The sequence below is a fragment of the Micromesistius poutassou genome (assembly GCF_964030765.1).
Source record: "Micromesistius poutassou genome assembly, chromosome: 18".
Taxonomy (NCBI): Eukaryota; Metazoa; Chordata; class Actinopteri; order Gadiformes; family Gadidae; genus Micromesistius; species Micromesistius poutassou.
Window position 1 is genome coordinate 9,594,205 of NC_140288.1, and position 24,977 is coordinate 9,619,181.

Consider the following 24,977-nt stretch of genomic DNA (forward strand, 5'->3'; position numbering starts at 1 on the left):
TTACTGCTAAAGTCAGTAAATGGGATACAGATGTCCTGCTGTGCAGATCTTTCTGTGGTGGAAACTGCACCATTGAGCTAGGAGTTAAAACACCACCACCACACTATCCGGCCCCCATAATAAGACACATTATGTAAGGCTCAGGTAGTGTACTTGTAAGTCACAGCCCCTGATTCAGTGGGTTGAATCCCCTCATCCTCTCACAGTTATTAAATGGTAGAAGCCTTTTGAGAGAAGGCAAACAAGCAGGGGGAGGAGGAAAAGAAGAGGAAACAGGTGACATCTAATCTGAACCATCCCTGTGGATACTCCTGACACAAGAAACAGGTTGAATGTGGGGAGTTCCAGAAAGGCTGTACTCAATACGCACGCGCGCACGCACACAAACACACACACACACACACACACACACCGCATCTAACTGCCACTCGCAACATGTGATTTCTCCTTTCTCCTACTTCTAAACGGTGTCATGAAGTTCCCTTGGTTTGATCGGTGATGGACAAAGTGTTAAATAGTAATTCACACATTGGCGCCCCTCCCCCTCCCTTCCCCCCTCCATGTCTCCACCTCTCGATGGACAGCAGAATAACAGACAGAAACTGTCAGAGTCCCAAGTTCTGAACTGAACTCTCGTTCCCCTGTGGAGCAGCAGGAATGTGTCGGCCATATTTATGGACGTTCCGCTGGCAGGAGGCGCCGGCTTTGGTTCTGACTCCGTTCCTATGAGCCAAGTGCTCGCTGCCGTGCGTTGTTCATGATGTCATGGATTCAACCGGTGTGTTGATTCAGCTCCCCTCACGAGTGGGCGTGGAAAATGTGCGCACACGCACATTGAGATGAGCACACACAAACACATAGACAAACACACACACACATCATAAATTGTAGGTTGAGAGAAGGTGGGGGGGGGGGGTTACTCCCACGTAGCATGTGTACTGTGAGGAAGATCGGCTTGCTTGCCATGATTCAATAACACACACACATACGCACACACACACACACACACTTGACTGTTGCTATCGTTACATGATCAGAATATGTCCGCAGATGTAAGATGTGGATATCTTTATTTATTCGTTCTGTGGCACAGGAAGTCATTATTTAACTCCTATCCTAACAGCAACACATTTCTTCTTCTGTACTGGAACTTAATATTTACATTTTTATTGTACATAATAACTTACATTGACTGCCTAGGCAGGCTCAACACCATAGAGCTGAACTGAAGGTGAATGCTCCTGAACCTCCCCACCTCCCGCTGTGCTCCTCCTCCTGTTAAACCTTCTCCCCCTCCTCCCGCTGTGCTCCTCAAGGAGGTGGACATCTACACGGTGAAGCCGGAGGACCTGGCCTTCACCTCCGCCTTCTGCCTGCAGATCCAGAGGAACGACTACGTCCACGCGCTGGTCACCTACTTCAACATCGAGTTCACCAAGTGTCACAAGAAGACCGGCTTCTCCACCGGTAATTCGTTCGACCACCACAGCACAGAGCCAAACACCGTCACATTCGACCACCACAGCACAGAGCCAAACACTGTCACAATCCACCACAGCACAGAGCCAAACACTGTCACAATCCACCACAGCACAGAGCCAAACACTGTCACATTCCACCCCCACCCATACAGCCAGAGCTACACCACGCTGCCGCTCTGAGTGATCGAACAGTCGTAAACATCTCCCCTGGTTTACCGAAAATAGACGTTACCGATTTAACTCGTCAGAATGTCAACCTTATAGCATTTAGCGTGAACGTATACGTTCCATATGTGTTCCACGAGTGTGAACAATGGCAGTATAACACTTTGATGTTTGTGATAACAGTAATGTTATTAATTTTCTTATTGTGTTCCCAAAAGATGACAGATCTATATTTTCCATCGTTGACATTCGTGGCAGGCGAGCTCATACTAAATGTTCTTTGGAAAAATGTGTAGTGTGTCTGTTAGACCCGAGGCTTCTTATACAGGAAAACACACGCACGCATGCACAGACACACACACACACACACACACACTCTGTCACTATAGTACTTGAGTCTTCTTGTCAGCAGGCCTGAAGGTATATAACCATCCTCATAAAAGTTCAGGGGCTGCAGGTGAACCCTGATCTGCTCTCTCTCATTCCATACATACATTGATTTTTCAGACACCCTGCTTCAGCTTTGGGTGCTTTTGACACTTATGTTTATTATCTCACTCAGCAGTGCCTACCCTGAGTATCCTCTGCTTCATTTAACCCTTCCCCTCGCTTCTTATTTCCATTTCTTATTTGCCTGTCCTGTTATTACTGCATGGTTCTCTATCTCTGTCTAATCCTAAGGTTCCCATATTTGTGTTTGTTCCTTCTCATTCTTTCCTTACTCACTATCCCTTTCCTTATGTATTCTTCCTTCCATCCTTGCCTCCCACCCTCCCTCTTACTTCCTCCTCTCCCACACTCCCACCCTCCCTCTCACTCCATCAATCTCTCCCTCCCTGCCTCTGTCTCTCTCTCCCCTAGCTCCAGACTCCCCCAGTACCCACTGGAAGCAGACTGTGTTTTACTTGGAGGACTATTTGACCGCCAGGAAAGGGGAGGAGATGTTCGGCAGCATCGCCATCCGGCCCAATGAGAAGAACAAGGTGAGAACAGACAGCAGACGCAGGTTCAGGTCAATAAGTCTGTTATCCTAGCACAACTTCATCTTTATTCTGATCTTTATTTCCAGCGGGACTTGGAGTTCACCCTGGAGCTAGACTTTAAAGGCCAGCTCTGTGAGGCAGCTATTTCTCATGATTATAAAATGCGCTAGGGACCGACCCAACGCTAGGCTCCAGCATAAACCCAGGCCCCCTGGACAACAGAGAAGGAAAGTACAGGCTTTACAAGAACCATTCCTTTTGGCCGCCACCACCGTCACCGAAGACATCTGATTGGCTGTTGTCCCGCCAGCACCTCAGCGATGTCATCAGAGTGAGCCATTTACTTTGAGCAATAGTTGCCATCGACACTAACTTGACTGCCTTGGGCATTTCATTGAATGTACTATCCTACACTTGATTCCTAGTAGTACTTTTTATTTTTATTTCATGTTTTTGTAGTTATTTGAGTACATCAGTAAGAAGATTGATATTTACGATGTGTCAAATGTTGAAGTGCGTTTCTCGGTCTGAGGTGAAACAAGTTATAATTTAAACCTTATTCCTTATAGGCCTAATTCCGTTAGGAATTACATTTACATTGTTTATGTATAGGTCTATAGTAGTTGAGTTTTTTATTTGTATGTGTAATTATTTGAGCCCTATTGATTTTACAAACAATGAATTTGAACAATTGAATTTAAGATAATTAATAATTACTTTGGTGCAAGAACTATAAGCCTCAGAAGAAAAAAATGCAATATGTCTGACGTTATTTTGAAAAATGAACGTGAAAATGAAAAAAGGGCCATGAAAAGAACTGTTCCAAACAATTGTTACAAAGAATTTAATAGTTTTTTTTTCTAACCTGTGATTTTAATTCAAACACAAAATTTCAATAAATTCCAGATGGTCCTATTGGTTTTTGATTATTCTTAGGTTGATTACACAAAATAAAAAATATTTCATCACCAATCACCATCAACAGATCAGTACTTTTAAAAATATATCTGTTCTTATTCACCCCGCGGCCATCCTGGTTCTAAACGCCTATAACCAAACATGGAACCAAGATGGCTGCGAGGTGAATAAAGACCCACATTCATCAGACCAGCGTGCAGAGTAAACATCAACACAATGTCTTTGTCTCCAGGTCCTTTCCTCTAATACGTAAAATACTCATATTTCAATCATTCATTTGTTAATTGCAACGCAATTCCGGCTTATCTTTAAAACAATCTTTCTTCATCTTCAGTTTTAACAACACAGAACTCTACAGAACTCTAAGTCCACAATAAGTGCTCAAATAGAATAGAATATAAAGTCCAACCCAAAGTCGATTGATATCAAGCCCACAGCCTTCACACTTCATCCACCCATGTCCAGCAAACGCATTGGATGAGTGTGAGGTGTAAACGTCTCCTGACCACCGTTACCCCACGTGTGTCCGTTCTCCCGGGTTCCACCACCGTTACCCCATGTGTGTCCGTTCTCCCGGGTTCTAACGTTACCCCACGTGTGTCCGTTCTCCCGGGTTCTCCCCGGTTCTACTTGCAGCAGGCTTTCTTCTTCACGGGCTGGGCGGTGAGGATGATGGTGGTGTCTCTCACCCTGTCCTCCTGCTCCTTCAGCACTCTGGAGAAACACACACACGCACACACACACACACACACACACACACACACACACACACACACACACACACACAGTGAGTCAGTGCTTAGTGGCAGGTTATCATATTCAGAATAAATGTGGGTGAGAATAAACAGGAGGGAGAAATCCTATCGTTTATATCGTTTCATTTTTTATTCTCAGTGAGTGTTCATGCGGTTCAGTTCCTATGTGTAGTGGAGCCTCACCTGGCCAGGTGGGTGAGGGACTCGGCCACCTGGTTGCCGGTGTAGGCGCTGACCTCATAGAACATGATCTGGGCTGCCTGCGCGGGACACACACACACACACACACACACACACACGTTAACAGGGAAACCAGCGTTCATGTGTACAGACTGATGCCCCCTGCTGGCCGTCACAGGGAAACTTTACAATCATGTCATGGGGTTGGGTGAAATCACGGTATTTCAAAATAACTAAGCAGTTTAAATCTTCACTTTGGATAGAATGATAGGCGATAATAGAAGAGATGCAGGTGAAAAAATGGTATTAAAGAAAAGCTCTAATTTAAATGTTCAAATACAATATGATGATATGGGATAAGAGACAATATAATGACTAGGTGTACAGGTGTAATAAACATATGAAAGAAATGTTGTAGTTTTAACGTGTGCACACAAAACAGCATGATAAGGATAAGAGCAGACTCTCAATACTTGTCTGCTTCCTACTGGAGCCGTGCGTGCTATTACCCCGGGCTCCACTGACACTGTCGCCATCAGTGTGTAGAGTATCGTGTCTTGTCTACTCATGGGATTAAAAGGATGGATAAGGTTTGGATAAGAGAAACATCAACCGTATGACATTTATGAGAGGATCCATGTCTAGATGTGCCCAATGTGAACCTCACCCACCTCAGCCAATAGGACGGCCTCTTTGTAGGAAACCTGTCGCTCCTCATCTTTGTCCATTTTGTTGCCTAACAACAGGATGGGGATGCCTTCGCCCGCAGCTTCCTGGTACCGATAAAAAAAAAAAAAGGATCCAAATGAGCCTCCCAGGAAAGGGGCGTGTTCCTCTGGGTCGGACTGATGGAGGGGAACGAACCCAGTGCATCTGGGTCTGGGCAGTCCAGCCCCCGTAACCATGACAACCTCCTGGTGGTTCACATCAGAGGGGGAGGAGTCTGACTCATTACAGCCTCCTGGTCCAAGAGGGGGAGGAGTCTGACCAGAGGGGGAGGAGTCTGACCCATTACACCCTCCTGCACCCAAGAGGGGGAGGAGTCTGACCCACTACAGCCTCACACCAGAGGGGGAGGAGTCTGACCCATGACAGCCTCCTGGTCATCAGAGGGGGAGGAGTCTGACCCACTACAGCCTCACACCAGAGGGGGAGGAGTCTGACCCATGACAGCCTCCTGGTCATCAGAGGGGGAGGAGTCTGACCCACTACAGCCTCACACCAGAGGGGGAGGAGTCTGACCCACTACAGCCTCACACCAGAGGGGGAGGAGTCTGACCCATGACAGCCTCCTGGTCATCAGAGGGGGAGGAGTCTGACCCATGACAGCCTCCTGGTCATCAGAGGGGGAGGAGCCTCACCTGGACGTTGTCCAGCCAGGGTTTGACGGCCTTGAAGCTCTCCTCCACGGTGACGTCGTACATGACCACCACGCCGTCCGCCTTCCGGAAGAACTGCTTGGTGATGCTGCGGTACCTGCAGCCGCCCCGGGCATCACGTTAAGAACAGGAAGGGGCGTCCATTACACACACACACACACACACACACACACACACACACACACACACACACATACGCACACATACACACACATACATACTAACACACACACACACACACACACACACACACACACATACACACACACACACACACAAAAAGCTGATGCTCCCATAGAGTTTCGGTTCAGAGGAGGGAAAAGCTTAAGGAAATGATTGATCACTAGCATTTTCAAAGCACTTAAAGTGTTTTATTGTGTGTAGGTGTGTGTATGTATGTATTTGTGTGTATATGTGTGTGTGTGTGTGTGTGTGTGTCTGTATCTATGTGTGTGTGGGTTCATGTGTTTGCATGGCCATTGTTGAGTGAATTCTCCTTTGTATCAACAGATACATACAAGTATAACTCCATGTTGGAAAGACTGATCACAGCTATGATCAAACCATGAATGAGACGTCAGCGTATGGCAGTGCCCTGAGCGCGTGGTGATCCTTTAAAGACCTGCTCTGTGCTCTCCTACCTCTCCTGTCCGGCTGTGTCCCACAGCTGCACGGCCACCTGGGTGTGGTCCAGGGTGAGCGTCTTCACGCTGTAGTCGATACCTGACAACGCACAACACACAACACACAACACAACACACAACACAGCTCAACACACAGCACAGCTCATCAACACACAACACACAACACAGCTCATCAACACACAGCACAGCTCATCAACACACAACACAGCTCATCAACACACAGCACAGCTCATCAACACACAACACAGCTCATCAACACACAACATACAACACAGCTCATCAACACACAACACACAACACGGCAAATCAACACACAACACACAACACGGCAAATCAACACACAACACACAACACAGCGAGAGTTAAGTCAAACACAAGAGTCAGTTTCAGGTCAGTGGTCAACATGTGCTTCAGTAATTCTAGAAGGGAGATGATAGCTGTTTTAGCTATCGCTTCCTATGGAAGCCATTTTGAGTGGTCTAATATTTTAGAGATTCCTATGGATTGTGTACATTTTCTTATTACAATGCAAATTGTATACATGTATAATATTATTTGATTTTTTAAAAATGTTTTCAGTATTACTTTAAATCCCCAAAGAGGGCATAATTGCACCTGTGTTGTGTCACCGAAAGGCATGACAGCCAATTGAACATGACACAGCTTAAGGAGGACTGGGGAGGACTGGGGAGGACTGGGGAGGGGTGGAGGGAGATGAAAGAGCAGGGAGCCTGTCCGACGTGACTTAAGCTGCCGTACAGTGAGTGCCAGCCTCGGAGACAGACAGTGTGAGTGTGACTCTGTAAGCCCTCTCATGTGATGCTAAACCACTACATATGCTAACACCGCTGCTAGTGTGTGTAGGAGGCATGTGTGTGTAGTAGTAGACATGTACATGGTGGAGGGTATGCATGTAGACACTCACACACCTACACACACGCACGCACACGCTCACACACACATATACTCACATACACACACACATATACTCTCTCTCTCGCTCTTTGTTCCTCAAAAATCAGACACATGTTTAAACACGCACACACGCAAACACACACACACACACACACACACACATACACACACATACACACACACATACACACACACACACACACACACTCTCTCTCTTTGTCTCTCAAAAATCAGACACATGTTTAAACACACACACACACACACACCCACACACACACACACACACACTCACGCACACACTGGTGCTCACCCACGGTGGCGGAGGTGGCGGGGCTGAAGCGGCCCTCGCAGAAGGACCGCAGCAGGGAGGTCTTGCCCACGCTGGAGTTCCCCACCAGCACCACCTTGAACAGCCGCTCAGGGACCGCCACGGGCCCCTCCCTCACCGGCTGACCCGGGGGCCGCAGGGGACAGGAGACATGACGGGGACAGAAACACAGGAGACAGGAGACAGGAGACAGGAGACATGACGGGAACAGAAACACAGGAGACAGGAGACAGGAGACATGATGGGGACAGAAACACAGGAGACAGGAGACAGGAGACACGATGGGGACAGAAACACAGGAGACAGGAGACATGATGGGGACAGAAACGGGGACATAAACGTCAATGTACACATAGACATGAATGGTAATGAACTCAAAAAAGTGAACACGTGAAGTGAAAACATTGAAAAACAGTGAGAACATGAACGCGAACCTGAATGTGACCGTAACCATGAAAGTGAATGAAAAATTAATGAATTGTAACGAAAAGAAAAAATGAACATGAACGTTAACATGAACATTAACATGAACGGCAAGATCAATTTGAACATGAATGTGACGGTAAATGTGAATGTAAACGGGAATGTGAACATTAACATGAAAGTGAACGAAAAGTTGAAAGTAAGCATGAAAATGAATATCAACATGCATACTCACACACACACACACACACACACACACACACACACACACACACGCTCTCTCTCCAGGGACGTACGTGCTGGGTCTCCTTGCCGACCGGCTGTTCCCGGGGGGCCAGGGGGGTCTTGGTCATCCTGGAGAAGCGGGACCTGGTGACGACCGGCGCCGCCACCGGAGCCACGGCCACAGCCACGCCCACAGCCTCGCCCACAGCCTCCGGGGCGTAGCTGGAGGGGGGCGTGGCCATGGACTCGCTGGTCAGGTCCACGCCGCTGACCTCCAGGTCGCTCTGCGCTGCCTCCTCCCCCACCTCCTCCAAATCATCTTCATCCTCCTCCTCCTCCTCCTCCTCCTCCTCCTCCTCCTCACTGAGCTGGTGCAGCAGGGGCTGCGGGCCCCCAAGAAGCAGGTGGGGCAGGTGGTCCTCCTCGATGGAGATCACGCGGCGCAGGGGCCACCCGTCCAGGGGCCCGTCCAGCCGCTCCTCCTCCTCTTCCTTCTCATTCTCCTTCGTCCGCCTCCCACCCGCCCTCCCCCCCACCCTCTCCCTCTCCCTCTCCCTCTCTCGCTGCTGCCCCCTCTTGGCCGCCCCCGTCCGGCCGGGCTGGCGTTTGACCTTGGTGACCGCCTTGGCGACCTTGCCGGAGCGCGCCCTCGACAACGAGGAGGAGGAGGAGGAGGAGGAGGAGGAGGTCGGGGCTTCGCCGTGGCCGTTGGCGAGGTGGGCGGGGCTCTTCTTGGTGGGGGACCTCTGCCCCGGGCAGGCGGGGGCGTCGGCCCGGGCGCAGATGCTAGGCCTAGCGTAGGGGTTAGCGCTAGCGGCGGGGGCGGAGGAGAAGAGAGAGGGGGCGCTGTAGGAGGCGGGGGCGGGGGAGTCGTCCTCGCTGCAGGAGGAGGAAGCGACAAACACGATATGAAGGTGGTGTAAGGGCAGAGCCTCCAGGGACTGATAGGAGCCGTCCACCAGCAGGGCGCTTCAGGAGACGGGAGGAGAGCAGAGGGGACAGCGCTCTGTTTACATCAGCGGTCAGGTGACATCGGGAGTTTGAAGTCGGTCGGATTAAGATTTCAAGATTTTTGATCAATCGATTTGACCAAAAACTGCTTTTTCCAGATTTTGTTGCTAGAATTGAACGTAATGTAATTTGGATGTTTTATGTTTGGATGATTTAGAGTCCACAGATCTGATCAGAAATCCTCTGTTTTCCTCCTTTTAATCCATGTTGGTGGATAAGCTCTCTTTTCAACATCTTTCAACATTATAGAGCCAGAACAAGCGGTTTAATGTGAGACTTTATGATGAATACTAAGTATTGTGTCATTTCAGGGTATATATTATGAAACCTTTAAGTTTAAGATGAATACAGTGGAATGTGTGATGTTATGATCTTTATAACGGAGGGCTCACCTGTTGGTCGGCTGACTGGGATCGTCGAATAGATTAGCCAGGCCGGCCTTCTGCTGCTTCTGTTTCTTCCTCAGTGAGGACCGCGGCTTTAAGAACGAAAGGAAACAGTTCAATAAGTAACATGTCCTGTTAAAGTACCGTATCATTTATCTGGGGGCATCACAGAAAACTACAAATGGTTGAAGAACAACTCCATTTACCATGCCACAGCATATGTCCCGTTCATCCTTCAGGTGTTTGTTCATCTCCCTGGTTGGTGTGAACGACACAAACAGGTAGTTGTTACCATATGAGAAGACCTTTTGTAAAAACCTCATTTTCATATTGGCCATCATTCTTTATTGCTCACACTCACCCACTCAGGGATTATGAATGAGTACTGATATCTCACCGGAGCAGATCCAGCTGTTTCATGAGGCTCTGCTTCTCTCTTTGCAGCCCCTCCGTTATCCTGTACATCTCCCTGAAGGACAACGCGGCAAACATCATCAACACACGTTGACCATTATTAGGACGTTTGGGGCTCGTTTCACATGCACATTGGAGTGCATGTTAAATTGTACAAGTGAGGTCCCATAAAAGTGTGTGTGTGTGTGTGTGTGTGTGTGTGTGTGTGTGTGTGTGTGTGTGTGCTCTGTAGTATCGTTTGGTATGCCTTAGAATCTGAAAGGTATTTGTATACAAACGTGTGTGTGACCTTTCTAAGTGCTTCTTATGGGGCCTTTGCATGTGCGTGTGTGTGTGCTTGCGTGTACCTGTGCTTGTGTGCATGAGTGTACGTGTGTGCATGCATGTGTGAACGTGTGTGTGTGTGTGTGTGTGTGTGAGTGAGTGTGTGTGTATGTGTGTGTGTGAGTGTGTGTGCGTGTGTGTGCATGTGTGCATGAGTGAGTGTGTGCATGAGTATGTGTGCGTGCGTGCGTGCGTGTGTGAGTGTGTGTGTGTGCGTGCGTGCGTGCGTTTCTTGTGTGTGCGTGCTCCCCTACATCTCCTTCTCCTGGTGCAGCCTGGAGGCCTGCTGCTGCAGCAGGGCCAGCTGCTCCTGGGCCAGTGTCAGCTCCTGGCTGGTGCTGTCCAGCTCCCGCACCAGCTCCTCGTTGGTCACCTTCAGCTTCACGTTCTCCACGTTCCGCTCCTTCTTCTCACTGCTCAGCTCACAGCACTGCCGCTCCAGCTGGGGGAGAGGGGGGGTGGTCACCACGGTGACCACAGCGGAGGCGATGGTGGACGTTGGAGGCGGACCAATCAAAAGTCATGTAGTCCTCAGAACTAACAGTGCATGATATGTGATGCACGTTCAATAACGCCTTTAACTTCTTCCACGACTCTCAGCGCCTCTGTCGTGGCTTTCAGACATCACCAACTAAGTGTGTAGTGTGGTCAGCGCCGTCGTATAGGGGGGAAAGGTTATGACAATTATAAGGGCCCACAGCCCGCTAGGGCCCACACACAGCCCCCAGTAGCCTCTATGACAAAATGATTATGCATACACTGAACTAATATATATTCATATGAATGAATCCAAATTAAAACAAAGCCACAAATCATACAATATTCTAATTTTAATAATTTCAATAATCCCCTTGGCCCCTTCTTAAAAAATGGTTTGGTCCACACCGCGGTTCGTTCTTCCCAGGGACGTGCACAGGAGTTTTGAGGGGCAGGTGACGAGCGCTACGAGCGGACGAGCGCTATTGCGGGCGCGATTGTTAACGGGGCGTTCGATCGCGGACGAGCACTTTTGCGGGCGCGATTGTTGAAGAACACTCAGAGGGCACTTTTTAATACGAAGCAAAAAGTATGGAAGCATGTATGTAGCAAAATTCAAATGGCAATGCAATTTGCAATTTGCAGTTCAATAAGTCATTGCATTATGCAATTGACAATTCATTATGCAATTTAGTAATGTAATTTGAAAATACGTTATTCAAAGTGTATTTTAATATGCAAAGTGACAATGAAATCTTCAATTCAATTTTAAAAAGTTATAACAATAAAAATAGAATTAACATTTTGTCGCCTTTATTCAAATGGAAAAGCTATAGCGCCCCCGTAATTGCAATGCACTTTGCCACGCTCCGTGTGTTGCAAATTTCAAATGACATTTCAATCCGCAAAACGCTTTGCAAAACGCTTAGCAAAACATTTTGCAAAACATTTTGCAATCTACCAGCGAATAGTGTGTGGGCAGGATCTACGTCACTTCCTCGTAATTTCCTTGTAATACCCTATCTCCCAGAGCACGCACTCTATCAACTGCATCTGTGTCTTCAACACGATTGCACAGCACATCATCTGCCAAACTTCGGAGCGTAGCGACAATCTCCTCCATTGCTGACACATACAAACATAAACAAGGAAATTATGAGGAAGTGACATAGGTCCCGACTCCCGCCCACACACGATTCGCTGATAAGATTGCAAAATCTTTTGCAAAACGTTTTGCAAAGCGTTTTGCAAAGCGTTTTGCGGATTGAAATGTCATTTGAATTTTGCAACACACAGAGCGTGGCAAAGTGAATTCCAATTACGGGGGAGCTTTTTATTATTATAACTTTTTTAAATTGAATTGAGGATTTCATTGTCACTTTGCATATTAAAATACACTCTGTATTTTCAAATTACATTATTAAATTGCATGATGAATTGACAATTATATAATGCAATGACTTATTGAATTGCTAATTGCAAATTGCATTGTCATTTGAATTTTGCTACATATATGCTTCCATAAAAAAGGGCAGGGGCTCAAGCACCCCTAGGGCCCTATGTGTGCACGTGCCTGGGTCTTCCCATGGTTCTTCCTCAGCGGAAGTGAGTGAGCGATGAGACTTACAGTGAACAAACAATCCAATTTAAACTTTAATTGAGATTAGTTGAGGCTTTCATGTGCTCTTTGTTTCACTTGCACATTTAAGTTAAACGCTACATATTTACCTGTGGACTATCTTGAGCCAGGACACTTTGTTTTTTGCATATCAGTGCTTGATTGTTAAATACAATAAATTACCCACACTTATTTGTTGAGTGGTTAATTGAAAATGTATTTGCAATCAGAGGTGTAATAACGTGTTGCAAATCAGGGAAATGAGAATAAGACAATTAATATTACATAATTTACATAATAATACACTTGTTAAGTCGTTAAATGTAAAAAAGGAAACAAATTGGGTGTATTACACCAGGCACCGTCAAGAACACTGAAAAACAAGAACATTTAAGGTGGCAATGAATGGGGTAGAGGGGCCCACACCGATATTCTTTCAGGGGGCCCAGAATTCCTAGCAACTGCCCTGAGTGTGGTATCAATCGAATAGAATCGCACACAATCAATGTGAGGATGACCATGTGCTGGACTTACTGTAGACTGTCGCACTACAGCAGTCCACCTTAGGACTGCTTTAGGATAAACTACAACTACACTGAAGTGAAGTCTGTTCAAATTCAGTTTGGTGCTTTTAAGGAACAGCAAAGTGAGTTGATTTAGAGAGGGACTGCTGGAACGTAGAACAGGTCGGAATCTAACCTGGTTGAAACAGCCAGCCCCCACTCACCCGGTGCTGCTGGTAGGAGAGCTGGTCCAGCTCCCGCTCCCTGGAGACCAGCTGGTGTTCCAGGTCCTGGCTGATCAGCTGCTGCCGCTCGGAGTCCTGAGGAGGTCAAAGGTCAGCTTTCGGTACTCTGATTGGTGGATACCAGGTTCTTTTGCAATGTGACATCTCTGTGTGTTTAGTAGAAAGCCAAAGAACCAAAGAATCAAATAGGGCATTTTCTGATTTGTAACTTAAGTCAAAATTGAATATATGATCATCCATCACACCAATTAGGAGACCAAAGTCCCCTCTTGCTTTCGTTTAACTTTGCTTGTTTTATTTGATGCGCAGCCAAGATAACTGAAGTAAACATTACTGAAAGCATTTATGGGTTAAAAACATAATTTCAGCACAACAATGATCCTGTATGTCTATCACACACAGGACATGTAGGGAATATAATTCTGGAGACAGCCGGACATCTTGGCTTAGCCCTCAGCTGGTACCTTCAGATGGAGCCGCTCTTTCTCGTTTTTGATCTGAGCCTCCATCTCTTCGTACAAGCTGCGTATTTCGCTGTCATGAGTCGCTGCCTTCCTGTAATGAGGCAAGCGGTCACGGGATTCATTCATTCATCGCAAAGATAACATGTGTGACATAACGTCTGTGAATAGCATCAAGTCTACAGCAGTTTACAGACATTCCAATTAGCAACCATAAGCTCATGGGAATATTGACACATACACACACACACACACACACACACACACACACACGCACACACACACACACACACACACACACACACACACACACACACACACACACACAACACCAGCCCCCATAAAGAAGCACTTAAATAAGCTTGCGCACACACACACACACACACACACACACACACACACACACACACACACACACACACACACAAACACACACACACACACTTGTGTACAAATACCGTTCAGATTCAAAGGCATACCAGAGGGCCTTCACAATGCTGAATACCAAAACAACCAATTAGTGAACAGCAAAGACATGGCCAGCTTTGCTGAGCAGTACCATGCAGTGCACCATGGGAAACAAAGGACGACATGGAGTTAAGTAAACAGAATGGGCCCAAACACACACAAACACACACATACACACACACACACACACACACACACACACACACACACAGCTATTTTTCCCCGTGGCTGGCCAGACTTGTGAACATGCCTCAGGATTAGCGGTCACTCTAAAGGGATAAGGGGGGCGGCACTGGGGAGAGTTATGGACAAAGCCCACGTACACACTCCCAGGCTGCAGGCCCGCACACGGCTAGTCATAATAATACACAACCACACACGGCCACACACACACACTCATAACTGACTACTGTGACTAGAGAGGAGAGACCATATGTTTCGTGTAGAGCATCGGTAGGTTAGGCACAATACCACAATCTATTGTTATTGTTCTAATGTTGAAATTCTGATCCGTAGAATTCACTGTTGTAGAAGTAAACAACTAAGATCCTATCCTTCCTTCAATCCTTCCTTCAATCCCTCCTACCTTACTCTGTATCCTTTCTTTATTCCTTCACATCTGTATTTATGTCTTTTATTTCTTTCCATTGAATGAAACACAACGTGTAACTAGAAGTTAAGAACACAAATTTTACCATCTCTCACACACACCCCCCCCCCCCACACACACACACACACACAGACACGCACACACACACACACACACACGGGGGCACACACACCTCTGGAGAGCGCACTCCATCTCCTTCTTGTCCTCCTTGGCGTCCTTGATCTGCTGCGTGACGCGCACCAGGAACTCCTCGAAGTTGGACAGGAGGTGGGGCTCGTCCTTCCTGAGCCGGGCCCACAGACTGCGCACCTCGCCTGGGCTGCAGACCGCCGCGGGAAGGGGGGGTGGAGGGTTAGGAGCCGGCTCACCGCCCCACCAACACCAGACTCACAATACTGGCTGAAGTCGGCCCACTCCGATCCCAACGTGTTCGCCAATGTAAAACTTATTCACAACAACAACAAATTGTGTCTGGCTCGGAGCAGAGAGTCTGAGCCTTCTAAGCCAAGATAAGTTGTTACAATTTAGTCATTTGCCATTTCATTTGATAAAAAGCACATGCCATTTATGAATTCTATTTTCTTCATTTCTGTCAATTGACAGAAAATGTATCAAATGTAATTTTGAGAATCAGTCAATCGTTTAAAAAGTACAACACACATTTGCTGTTTAATGTTGCAGTTGAATCAAATATTTTCTTCCTTGATCGTAATAAAAATGAATATATTTGTATTTCTTGGCTGGCTCTATCAGATGAAGCAAGCCCCTTTAAGCATCACACTGGAGCGTGGTGGCGGCTGTGATGGCATTTGCAATTATAAATTACAGGCCTAAATTATTCATTGATTGACAGAAAAATAATATAAAGTCAGATTTATCAAATATATTGAGACACAGCACATGTCATTAAGGAGCAGGAGCATGAATGTAGACTGTGGGAACTTGGGGTTCAAACCCAGAACCTTTTGGCTGGTATTCAATGTCCCTCACCATGACACTATCACTATTACTATTATTATCACTATAAGTCAAACGGTAAATCACGCAAAAAATATAAAATCGGATTAAAAACATTGAGATATTTACGGAATCGCAATATATATCGACCTCGGTATGTATAAAAATGGCTATGGTTGTGAACTGGTTAAATGTTGTATGGTGAGGTGAGGTCCCTGTTGCCACTCACTCCTCGAACATGTTGCCGGCGCCCAGGCTCTCCAGCAGCATGCTGAAGTGCTGCTCCTCCTCGTCCTCTCCGCCCGCCAGCCTGGCCTCCCATTGGCTCTGGTACAGCGTCTCCTTCACCTGGAGCCCAGGGGCAGGGGCGGGGCTCAGGTCGTCGCCCAATGAGAGCCTCCGACCGTGCAGGAACTGACCTGAGGAGAAACCCCACAGAGGACCTTATGTGTATGACGTCAGTAATCCCTGAAGATGTAGTGAAGTGTTCATCAAACAGGGCATATGTTCATTATCAGCATCATTCATTTACACCCACAAATAACAAAAAATCCTTTCTTCATAATCAGTATAGCCTACTGGCAAGCATATAAATATATATCAAAGGCATATTGTAAGTAAAAATCCATAAAATTAATTTGATCAATTAATATATACTTTTCAAAATTGCTAAATTTCAGGCTTGATAATACATAGATAGAGCTTAAAGATAGATATGTTATGTTTACTTTGCATCATTTGCATTGTAAACATGAAGTGCATGGCATGCACTTTAACATGGAGGCAGATTTATGGGAGATGTGATAAGAGCAGAGATAGGAGCAGAGATAGGAACAGAGATAGGAGCAGAGATAGGTGCAGAGATAGGAGCAGAGATAGGAACAGAGCAACGCGGGCGTACTGAAGCCGGAGGAGAAGGCCTCCAGGGTGAGGTAGCCGTCCCGGCCGGCGTCCAGCGAGTCAAACACATCCTCCAGCTCCTCTGCTGAGAGGGGTAGCTCCCGGTGGAGCCTCTGGAACACACACACGCACACACACACACACGCACACACGCAGACACACAGATATACAAAGACACACACACACACACACACACATATACATACACACACACATATACAAAGACACACACTCAATAAATGAACTGTGTTCAGTGTTCACAGTGTTTAATGAAACACGGTGTGGTTCAATGGTTCAACATTCACAACAACATTCGGCATTGGAACCCGCCATTTCTGTCTAAAAAAAGAGACATTTAACCTTACATCAATCGTTCCACTACTTCAGTTTCTATGTGTGTGTGTGTGTGTGTGTGTGTGTGTGTGTGTGTGTGTGTAGGAGGTTGTTAGTTTATTTTAACAAAGGCACTACATAGTAAGAGATGGGGGGGGGGGGGAGCCTGAATATTGAAAACAGAACCAAAGCAGATGAGGACATTATGGTGTCCTGACAGCGGTTTACATAAACAACGTTGGCATAATAACCGATCACTAATCATCTGTCATGCTGCCCTACTTCTCTGCACTAGAGGGGTAGGTCTTTCTTTGTATTGAGATTCCTTAAATAGTCTTGGCCAGACAAGTATTTGCCATTAATGAGTAGGCCTATCTGCCAAAGTAATTCAAAGACAACTAAAGACACACCATGTCGTTAGACATGTCGTCTTAAACAATACTTAAAATGTCTGAAAAAATATCTAAATATATGTCTCCTCAATTCTTGACCATTCATGACCTGCATTACCACTGATCTTCGGGTTACGATCACATACTCAAAGACACACACACACGCACGCACGCACGCACGCACGCAGGCAGGCAGGCACACACACGCACACACACACACACACACACACACACACACACACACACACACACACACACACACACAGTATCTCTCCTGACCCTCATGTCGGTGCGGGTGATGAAGCCCTTGTTCTCCACGTCACAGATCCTGAAGAACTCCTGGTTCTTGTCCAGCAGGGAGATCCGGCCCCAGTCGGAGCCCCGCCGCCCGGGGGCACTCACCCCGTTCACCCGGCCCCCCTCCTCCATCCCCCCCCCCCCCCCCCCCCAACGATGAAGACGACGGTGGTGGTGAAGAGCTCTCCTCCCTACGGATCAGACCAGCCGCACGCTGGCCGGGGGTCGTGTGGTCGCCATGGCGACGGAGACGGAGACACAGGAAGTGGAATGGAGAGGACTGTGGAGAGACATGTGATACGTTTTTATGGGTTTTGTTGTTTGTTGGGATGGAAATGCCTCAGTTGTTATTTCTGGTTTCTGTGTGAACGACAAACAAGCAGCAGTTGTACTGAAAAGCTATCATAATTAACACAGTATCACCATGGGAACAAACGTTGAGATTGTGCGTTTTAAGTCGTTTGCCAAAGCATCTTGGCCTACAAGGGTGTTTACATGTGATAGCATAACTTCTTTAGAAACACTGCATTCAAAGCACCAAAGTACTTCCCTTATTCTTGTATTCAAGTACAGAACGAGCAGCGGGGGCGGTATACATAACGGATTATCTTAATACTGCATAAAACAAACCACAAGACGCCATAAATCCTCCAGAAATGCCAGTCATGTCAGTATGTGGTTAAGCGTTTTAAAGAAATCTGAATAAGTTGCGTCTCAGTGTGTTCTGGATTTGCTGCTTGTTGATTTGTCCCTGTAGGGTGAAAGGATTTTGGGTTATTGTTTGTGGCTGAGTGTACATCATGATGACTGTCATACACCCAGTAAGGGAGGGTGTGCACAAATGTGCAGACATAAATGTCAGATTACTTCTGATATACAATAACAATGTTGTTTTCAGTGGGAGTAGTGGTGGAGACTTTGGGTTGAACTCCTGGAGACAATTATAACTAAATTGACGGTTCTGTGAAGCAACGAGATGTAGAAAGAGTCTCTGATAACAAATGATAACTATCATAATATCCGTAATCGAATAACAACTCATTAAGTTGTTTTTCTTTGTATAATGAAGGCACTGTTATAATAAGAAGCCAATCAATCATTGTTTGACTTCTTGATTAAAAAAGATAATGAAAGCAGTTATTCAGTATGCAAACAGTTGTTCGCCAACACTCTCCCTAGAGAACAACATTCAAAATTAAATTCAAAATTAAACACCAAAAACACAATAAATAAAAACGTACCTTTTTTAAACCATGAAACCCTCAAAGACCAACGCACTGGCGCCCTCCCACACTCGGTAATCAACAGGGCCTTGTTAACCTGACCGCATCGAGGAGCTCTGCCTAACAGATGAACAAGAGACCCAAGCACAAGTCATTCTGTACCCATGTGATGTCATGGGGCAGAGGCTGCAGGCTCTGAGTGCTGAGAGGAGGTCGTCCTGAGTCCCAGGATGGGAGGAGTGGGGGCTGTGCGGGGCCTGATCTGTAACTATGACTACGATGGATTACAACGTTAAGTAGTACTGTACAAATGGATCAGAGTTACTTTTTTTGAAGGAGTAGACCTTTCAACTTTTTCAGCTTGTATTCAACTTATTTTCAGAAAATAACCTTGTTATTAATTAAGTAAGGGATAATGTATAGAACGCTGGTCATTATCGGTAAAATAAGCCCTGACAGGGCGAACCGGACTTGCTTCGCGCTGAAGGGGCTTGTTTTCGATAATGACCGGTGACATTCTATACATTATCCCGCTTATTACACGGCTACTTTCCAAAACGAAAAAATAACTTCACACGGTGTGTCTTTTTACAATTGATTTGTTAGCAGCATTCGTAGTGTTGATCAGCAGAGAAATAGTCCGCCAAAAACGTTGACATCGCTTACCAACCGAATACGCTGGGGTTGATAAGTTACCGGACTGCTTGCGGAGTGATACGAAAGACGTGAATCAGAGGCAAAAAATCCACTTTCATTGACAGTGGTCATTATATGCTTAGCAACGGTCATTATTGAAAAATAATTGACTGCCGGAAGTTGGGAAGGCCCATGCAAGTGATAGCATTGAGAAGAGCCTTGTAATAACAAACATTAATTGTTATTAATGAAAATAAATAAAGAATGATATATATTTATTAATTCTAACCATTTTTTTTCAAAAACATTTCAAGCTCCAAAGTTATAATGAAAGAACATTAAAAAACAGCAGGCCATTTCTGAAAATAGGATTTTGGACTTTAAGTTTGGGTGGACTGACCCAACACCTCGGACACACGTGACTCCCTGATGTCACACACCATCTTGTGGTAGACAATTGAAAATGCACCTTCATGTAGAGAAGCGTTGTGGACTATAAACAAAACATAAGTATTGTTGCTTAAAATCCAACGCCCCAAATGTATTTATTCAAGTCAATGAAGAAAAAATAAATGCCCCACTCAGAGGCAATTCAGACTGCTCACTTGAAGGAACGGAATAAACTATTGATCAGACATTGTTATAGGAGCACAGGGGAGGAGGACAGCCCAGAAGGAAAGCCGTCGTCTGGTCCTGGGGTCATTTCGGAGGTCCTTGGATCTTCTGCAGCAGGTACTCCATCTGCAGGTTGAGGTTGGGCTGTCCTTTCTTGGTCTTTTTGCTCAAAACCTGAAACGTCTCTTTCTTCTTGTCCTTGTATTTCTGGATGGCTGCCTCTTTCTTCTGCTTGTTCGTCAGAAACTCCTGGGAAACACAGGGCACAGACGGGTTAAAACTAAATCTAAACCGTTGGGAAATTGGGGAAATTGCTTTTGGGGTCGTCATGGACACACAAAAATACAAAACAATCACCTCATTCTTCTTCCTTCTCTTTTCGTTGGCCTCCTGAAACTCCTCCTGTGCGACCTGATAGGAGGACTTCCTCGTCAGTTTCCTCTTCATGCGGTTGCTCATGGGAATAACGGGCACCGGTTTGGCCGGCTCTGGAGAACCCTCCCTGAATACGGACAGAGTTGGAGATCAGTGGACTGTTTGTGAGGGTCAGGATGAAAGGTTAAATCTCTTAAAACATGTGGACTGTGGACTTTTCTATGCCAACATTGACATTGTGAATTAGAACTAATAGATGCATAAAAAATGTGGGGTTTTAAAATGATGTTAAATTATGTTGGACCATGCTTATTATGCACCTGCTCTGAGATGCATTAGCCTCCTAATCTGTCTCTCTCTATGGGTCGTGTTAGTATGTGGTGGCATCTGGTTTCCGTTTCAGGGATTAATATACAGTTCATTATATCATGCCGTTACACAATTGATCCAACATATGACCACATTATTCTCCAGAGGTTTGGTACATGTATGGAACCGGAGTCCTACTTTGGTTTCTCCTCGGCCGCTGGCGCCTCAGGCTTCACCGCGGGGTCTCCTGCCTGGTCTGCACCACCAGCACTCACAGCGGGGGACTCTGTGCTGGCTGCTTGCTGCGTGTCAGCCGCCTTCACAACGGTGCCGTCAGTGTCGGGTGTCTCTGACTGAACACCGATCCGGGAAAGAGCTCTTTTGGATCTGTTGGTTAGGTCTTCGTTCTTGAGCTTGGCGCTCTCGGCCTCGTACAGATGTCTCAGATGCTCCGGGTATTCCTCCTTGTGTTGGGATTTGGGCTGAAGCTTTTTCCTCCTCTCCTTGGTCAGGAGTTTGTTGTACTCATGTTGGACTTTTTGCTTTATCCTAAACGCAAACCCTTGACCTAAATCACAAAGGAGCACAAACATAACACATTATATCCAGTTCCATTATGAGGTGCTCAATGAGTCCAAATATTGATGCGTATAAAAGGGCTGGAAAACAACACACCTTCACTCAAGCTCCCCTCGAACGTCTTGTTGTCCGGGACCCATTTCCTCTTGTTGGGACCACCTCTGCCACTGGGACCACCAGGTCCTCTGTTACTGGGACCCCCTCTGTAAGTGGGACCACCTCTCATAGTGGGACCCCCAGGTCTTCTGTTAGTGGGACCCCCTCTGTAAGTGGGACCACCTCTGTTAGTGGGACCCCCAGGTCTTCTGTTAGTGGGACCCCCTCTAGTGGGACCCCCTCTGTTACTGGGACCACCGGGTCCTCTGTTACTGGGACCCCCTCTGTTACCGGAACCCCCTCTGTTACCGGGACCCCCTCTGTTACTGGGACCCCCTCTGTTGCTACCAGCCCTCCCCGCATAGTTCCCTCGGTTCATCTCGTCTCTAGCGCAGTGAAGTCATCCCAGATCGGATCAAAGTGTGTTTACTATTTCCACGCTACACCAGCATGTATTTCCTTTCTCCGACGCAGGTTGATGACGTACGCAAACCAAGCCAGACATTAAAATCGACTTCAGAAAACAGCCCTGAATGCGGGTTCGTCCGCCTGGATCCATCGGCTCATTTTCCAACTGCTCATGTCTGAAGCTGCTCTGGGCTTGTGGCTCTCACAGTTCGTGTCCTAAACCCAGCCCTCTTCAACTAGCCTCTTTGAAGAGTTTCAATGTCTTCTCTGAAGGATTCTCCCTCGGATATTCGGGCACGAATAGACGAAGTCAGGCGGTTCCTCTCGATAGCTCTGAGTATCGCTAACGCTCACACGGTGGAGTTCTACACGCACGATGTGTGGAGCCGGCTAATGGCTGTCAGCCCAGAGGAGGTTTTATCAGCCATCAGTTCTCAGGACGGACACCAGAGGGCACCAGAACGCAACACAGAGGGTAAACCATAGCAGAACCTATCCAACTCGAATACATCTTGACTCTATTCCAAATCTTATTTTTATTTTGAATTTTTCTGTTTCTTGTTTTTCTTCATAAAGTGTCTTTGATTGACCTCCAAATAACGCTATATAAATTCTATAAATTATTATTATGATCTACCCTGTGCTTGGTGAGATTTAATGTATGCTCTGTATTAATCACAATAATATTCCAACAGACCCTAACTTATTTTATGCATCATCTTTACAGAGAAGCCTAAAACAATATTTGGGTTTTGCGAGGAAACCCACCGCCTGGTTGATATTCATACTTTACTGGAGGCTGCCAAAGCTCACTCTATCCCTGGCCTTGGAGTCTGTCTGTCCAGAGAGCAGCTGATGCAGTCTCTCAGAAAAGACTCCCACGTCTCACCACATGCAGAGCAAGGTAGGAACTTTTTTCATGCTGAGAATCTCATTTTATTTATCCCATATCTCTACACTGAATAAACTATTAACCAAAAGGCCACCATTGGGACTGGTGGTCCCAATGGTGAAATTTGAAATGTCCATATTTCAAATGAATGACGTCTGTTTTCCCCAAAGCAGATACAGAGACTGAAGCGAGCGAGTTTATGAACTCTAAGAAGTCCCACGAGGTGCAGTCCATGTCTGAGGTGGTGTCCCGCCTGGCTCAGGGATGCAGAGTCAAACAGGTAGACACTGTTTAGCAGATCGTACTGTTTTAACTCTTAATCGAGGGACATTGCCTTATTATTGTGGCAGTGGGTTCCCTCATCCCTCATAGGGTACATATTTTCTGTAAAGGTAGAGGATAGTTAAGGTGAAAAGTTCTGGGTTTATTAACCATTGTTTGTTTGTAGGTGTCTTTGAGTGTCAACTCTAATGTTCCCAGCTGGTGGCGTCATCGTTTGCGTTTCAGGCGTCCGCACGAATCCTAACACGAAACCACATAGGTCAGTTTTTATCTGAATCCACCCTCGGAGGTGGTTTCAGAAAGGTGCGTTTTCGGGCAGCGGATATGTCTGGACGGTCGGCCCAAACACACAAGACTTATGCGGTTTCACCAAAAAATTGGCTCCGTGCAGACGGGGCCTTAGTTATGCTGTTAGGATAAGTGAATTTTGTTTTGAATCAACGAAGAAGCATTTTTGCAAATTAGCATTTGATCAAATCCTACCCAGCATCTCCAGATCCACACAGGTTTTTCTGTGGTTTAACTTCAACATAAGTACCCACAGCGTGTGTCCCCCTCTCCTCTCCAGGTGATCGACGTGGGCTCGGGTAAGGGCTACCTGTGCTCCTTCCTGTCGCTGCGGTACGGCCTGCAGGTGTACGGCATCGACTCCTCCAGCACCAACACCCACGGGGCCCACGAGAGGAACCGCAAGCTGAAGCGGTTCTCCAGGGCCTACCAGACCCGCCTGAGGAGTCCGCCTCAGCAGGAGCTCCAAGGTTCAGCGGGCCCCACCGCGGCGGCGGCGGTGGCGGACCATCAGCCCGTGGGTGACGGCGCCCAAATGGAGGACGTCGTCGACGCGGCTGCCGAGACCGGAGGACGGGGCGCGGGTGGATGCACGCCCGACGCGGTCAGAGAAGAAAACGCAGCGTGTCTGAGGGAGGAGGAAGAGGAGGGTGAAGAGGACGCGGCGGCCTCACCTTCCGAGTCGACCGCTTCGTCCGTAGACGCGGGTTTGATTCCCGACGGCGCCTCGGACCCCGACGCCGCGGAGGACCCGGAGGCGGCGGACCCCTTCCTGAGCGCGCTGCCCCTAGAGGCGATGGAGGCGGTCTCCGGCGGCTGCCCCCTCAGAGCGGCCCCCCCCGCCGCCGCGCTCAGCGCTGAGGAGCGCGAGAGGAGGAAGCGGGAGAACCTGGCGAGGAAGGCGCGGCGTGGGGGCGGGCCGGGGGGCACGGCCCTCTACTCGCCGCTGACCTCCTACGTCACCGCGGAGACGGAGCTCAGGGACCTCATCACCGGGCTGCAGGTGGGCCTCGTCTCCCCCCCCACCCCCCTCCTCCTCCTCCCCCACGCCATCGTAATCACGGAACATTAAACACGGTCTAGAACATTCCGGAGGGTAGTAATGTATATCCAACGGTCTGACACTAGCCAAGACCCCCCCCCCCCCCCAGACCCCCAGGGTCTTCTCTGGAATGGCTGTGAAAGGGGGATAATGTTGCCAAATGTGCAGAATGTCATCATCAATGAATGCAGTGCTTGATCTTCCTCTCCCCTCCCCCGCCCCCTGCAGGATGCGGTGGTGGTGGGTCTGCACACGTGCGGGGACCTGGCCCCCAGCACCCTGAGGATGTTTGTGGCCCGGCGGGAGCTGGCGTCGCTGTGCAGCGTGGGCTGCTGCTACCACCTGCTGACCGAGGAGTTCCACCCCGCAGCGCCCCCACCAGGTGATCTACCTGTACTGCAGGCCACGCCCCCACCAGGTGATCTACCTGTACTGCAGGC

General features: G+C 47.4%; 4 protein-coding genes across 4 annotated transcripts in view; 2 read left to right on the forward strand and 2 right to left on the reverse strand.

The window, feature by feature from the left end:
• prmt8b (protein arginine methyltransferase 8b) overlaps positions 1 to 2,799 on the forward strand; it is a gene marked incomplete at both ends in the record, with an annotated part of 11,757 nt that extends 8,958 nt beyond the window's left edge. Inside the window, 3 exons of the mRNA XM_084482836.1 lie at positions 1,317 to 1,467; positions 2,508 to 2,629; positions 2,716 to 2,799. Coding sequence (XP_084338962.1) covers positions 1,317 to 1,467; positions 2,508 to 2,629; positions 2,716 to 2,799 — 357 coding nt within the window. The remainder of the gene's footprint in view (positions 1 to 1,316; positions 1,468 to 2,507; positions 2,630 to 2,715) is intronic.
• A 1,374-nt stretch (positions 2,800 to 4,173) lies between these two features.
• On the reverse strand, positions 4,174 to 17,924 carry cracr2ab (calcium release activated channel regulator 2Ab; the record flags this gene model as incomplete). Its single annotated transcript, XM_084483297.1, has 19 exons — positions 4,174 to 4,261; positions 4,486 to 4,558; positions 5,150 to 5,255; positions 5,844 to 5,958; positions 6,503 to 6,584; positions 7,731 to 7,869; positions 8,468 to 8,899; positions 9,008 to 9,142; positions 9,263 to 9,365; positions 9,800 to 9,885; positions 10,000 to 10,048; positions 10,191 to 10,262; positions 10,786 to 10,973; positions 13,354 to 13,449; positions 13,839 to 13,929; positions 15,086 to 15,232; positions 16,100 to 16,289; positions 16,772 to 16,883; positions 17,775 to 17,924. The coding sequence occupies 19 exons, from the start codon at positions 17,922 to 17,924 to the stop codon at positions 4,174 to 4,176; spliced, it is 2,454 nt and encodes an 817-aa protein (XP_084339423.1).
• Positions 17,925 to 19,988: 2,064 nt separating this feature from the next.
• ccdc59 (coiled-coil domain containing 59) lies at positions 19,989 to 22,054 on the reverse strand. The gene is made up of 4 exons (XM_084482886.1): positions 21,626 to 22,054; positions 21,149 to 21,518; positions 20,624 to 20,768; positions 19,989 to 20,515 (listed from the first exon to the last, which is right to left on the reverse strand). Exons 1-4 carry the CDS (start codon positions 22,002 to 22,004, stop codon positions 20,351 to 20,353), a joined length of 1,059 nt encoding a protein of 352 aa, XP_084339012.1. The 5' UTR covers positions 22,005 to 22,054; the 3' UTR covers positions 19,989 to 20,350.
• A 157-nt stretch (positions 22,055 to 22,211) lies between these two features.
• The window catches only part of mettl25 (methyltransferase like 25), a gene marked incomplete at its 3' end in the record, with an annotated part of 3,185 nt that continues 419 nt past the window's right edge, over positions 22,212 to 24,977 (forward strand). Inside the window, exons 1-5 of the mRNA XM_084483298.1 lie at positions 22,212 to 22,508; positions 22,761 to 22,937; positions 23,096 to 23,205; positions 23,776 to 24,498; positions 24,766 to 24,930. Of these exons, the coding sequence (XP_084339424.1) occupies positions 22,292 to 22,508; positions 22,761 to 22,937; positions 23,096 to 23,205; positions 23,776 to 24,498; positions 24,766 to 24,930 (1,392 nt within the window). The 5' untranslated portion in view covers positions 22,212 to 22,291. The remainder of the gene's footprint in view (positions 22,509 to 22,760; positions 22,938 to 23,095; positions 23,206 to 23,775; positions 24,499 to 24,765; positions 24,931 to 24,977) is intronic.

Coding starts and splice junctions, on each gene's coding strand:
- ccdc59 (XM_084482886.1), bottom strand. CDS start 22,004: ATGAACCGAGGGAACTATGCGGGGAGGGCTGGTAGCAACAGAGGGGGT. Junction 20,769..21,148: donor GCGGCCGAGGAGAAACCAAA/GTAGGACTCCGG, acceptor GTCCGTATTCAG/GGAGGGTTCTCCAGAGCCGG. Junction 20,516..20,623: donor AGAGAAGGAAGAAGAATGAG/GTGATTGTTTTG, acceptor TGTGTTTCCCAG/GAGTTTCTGACGAACAAGCA.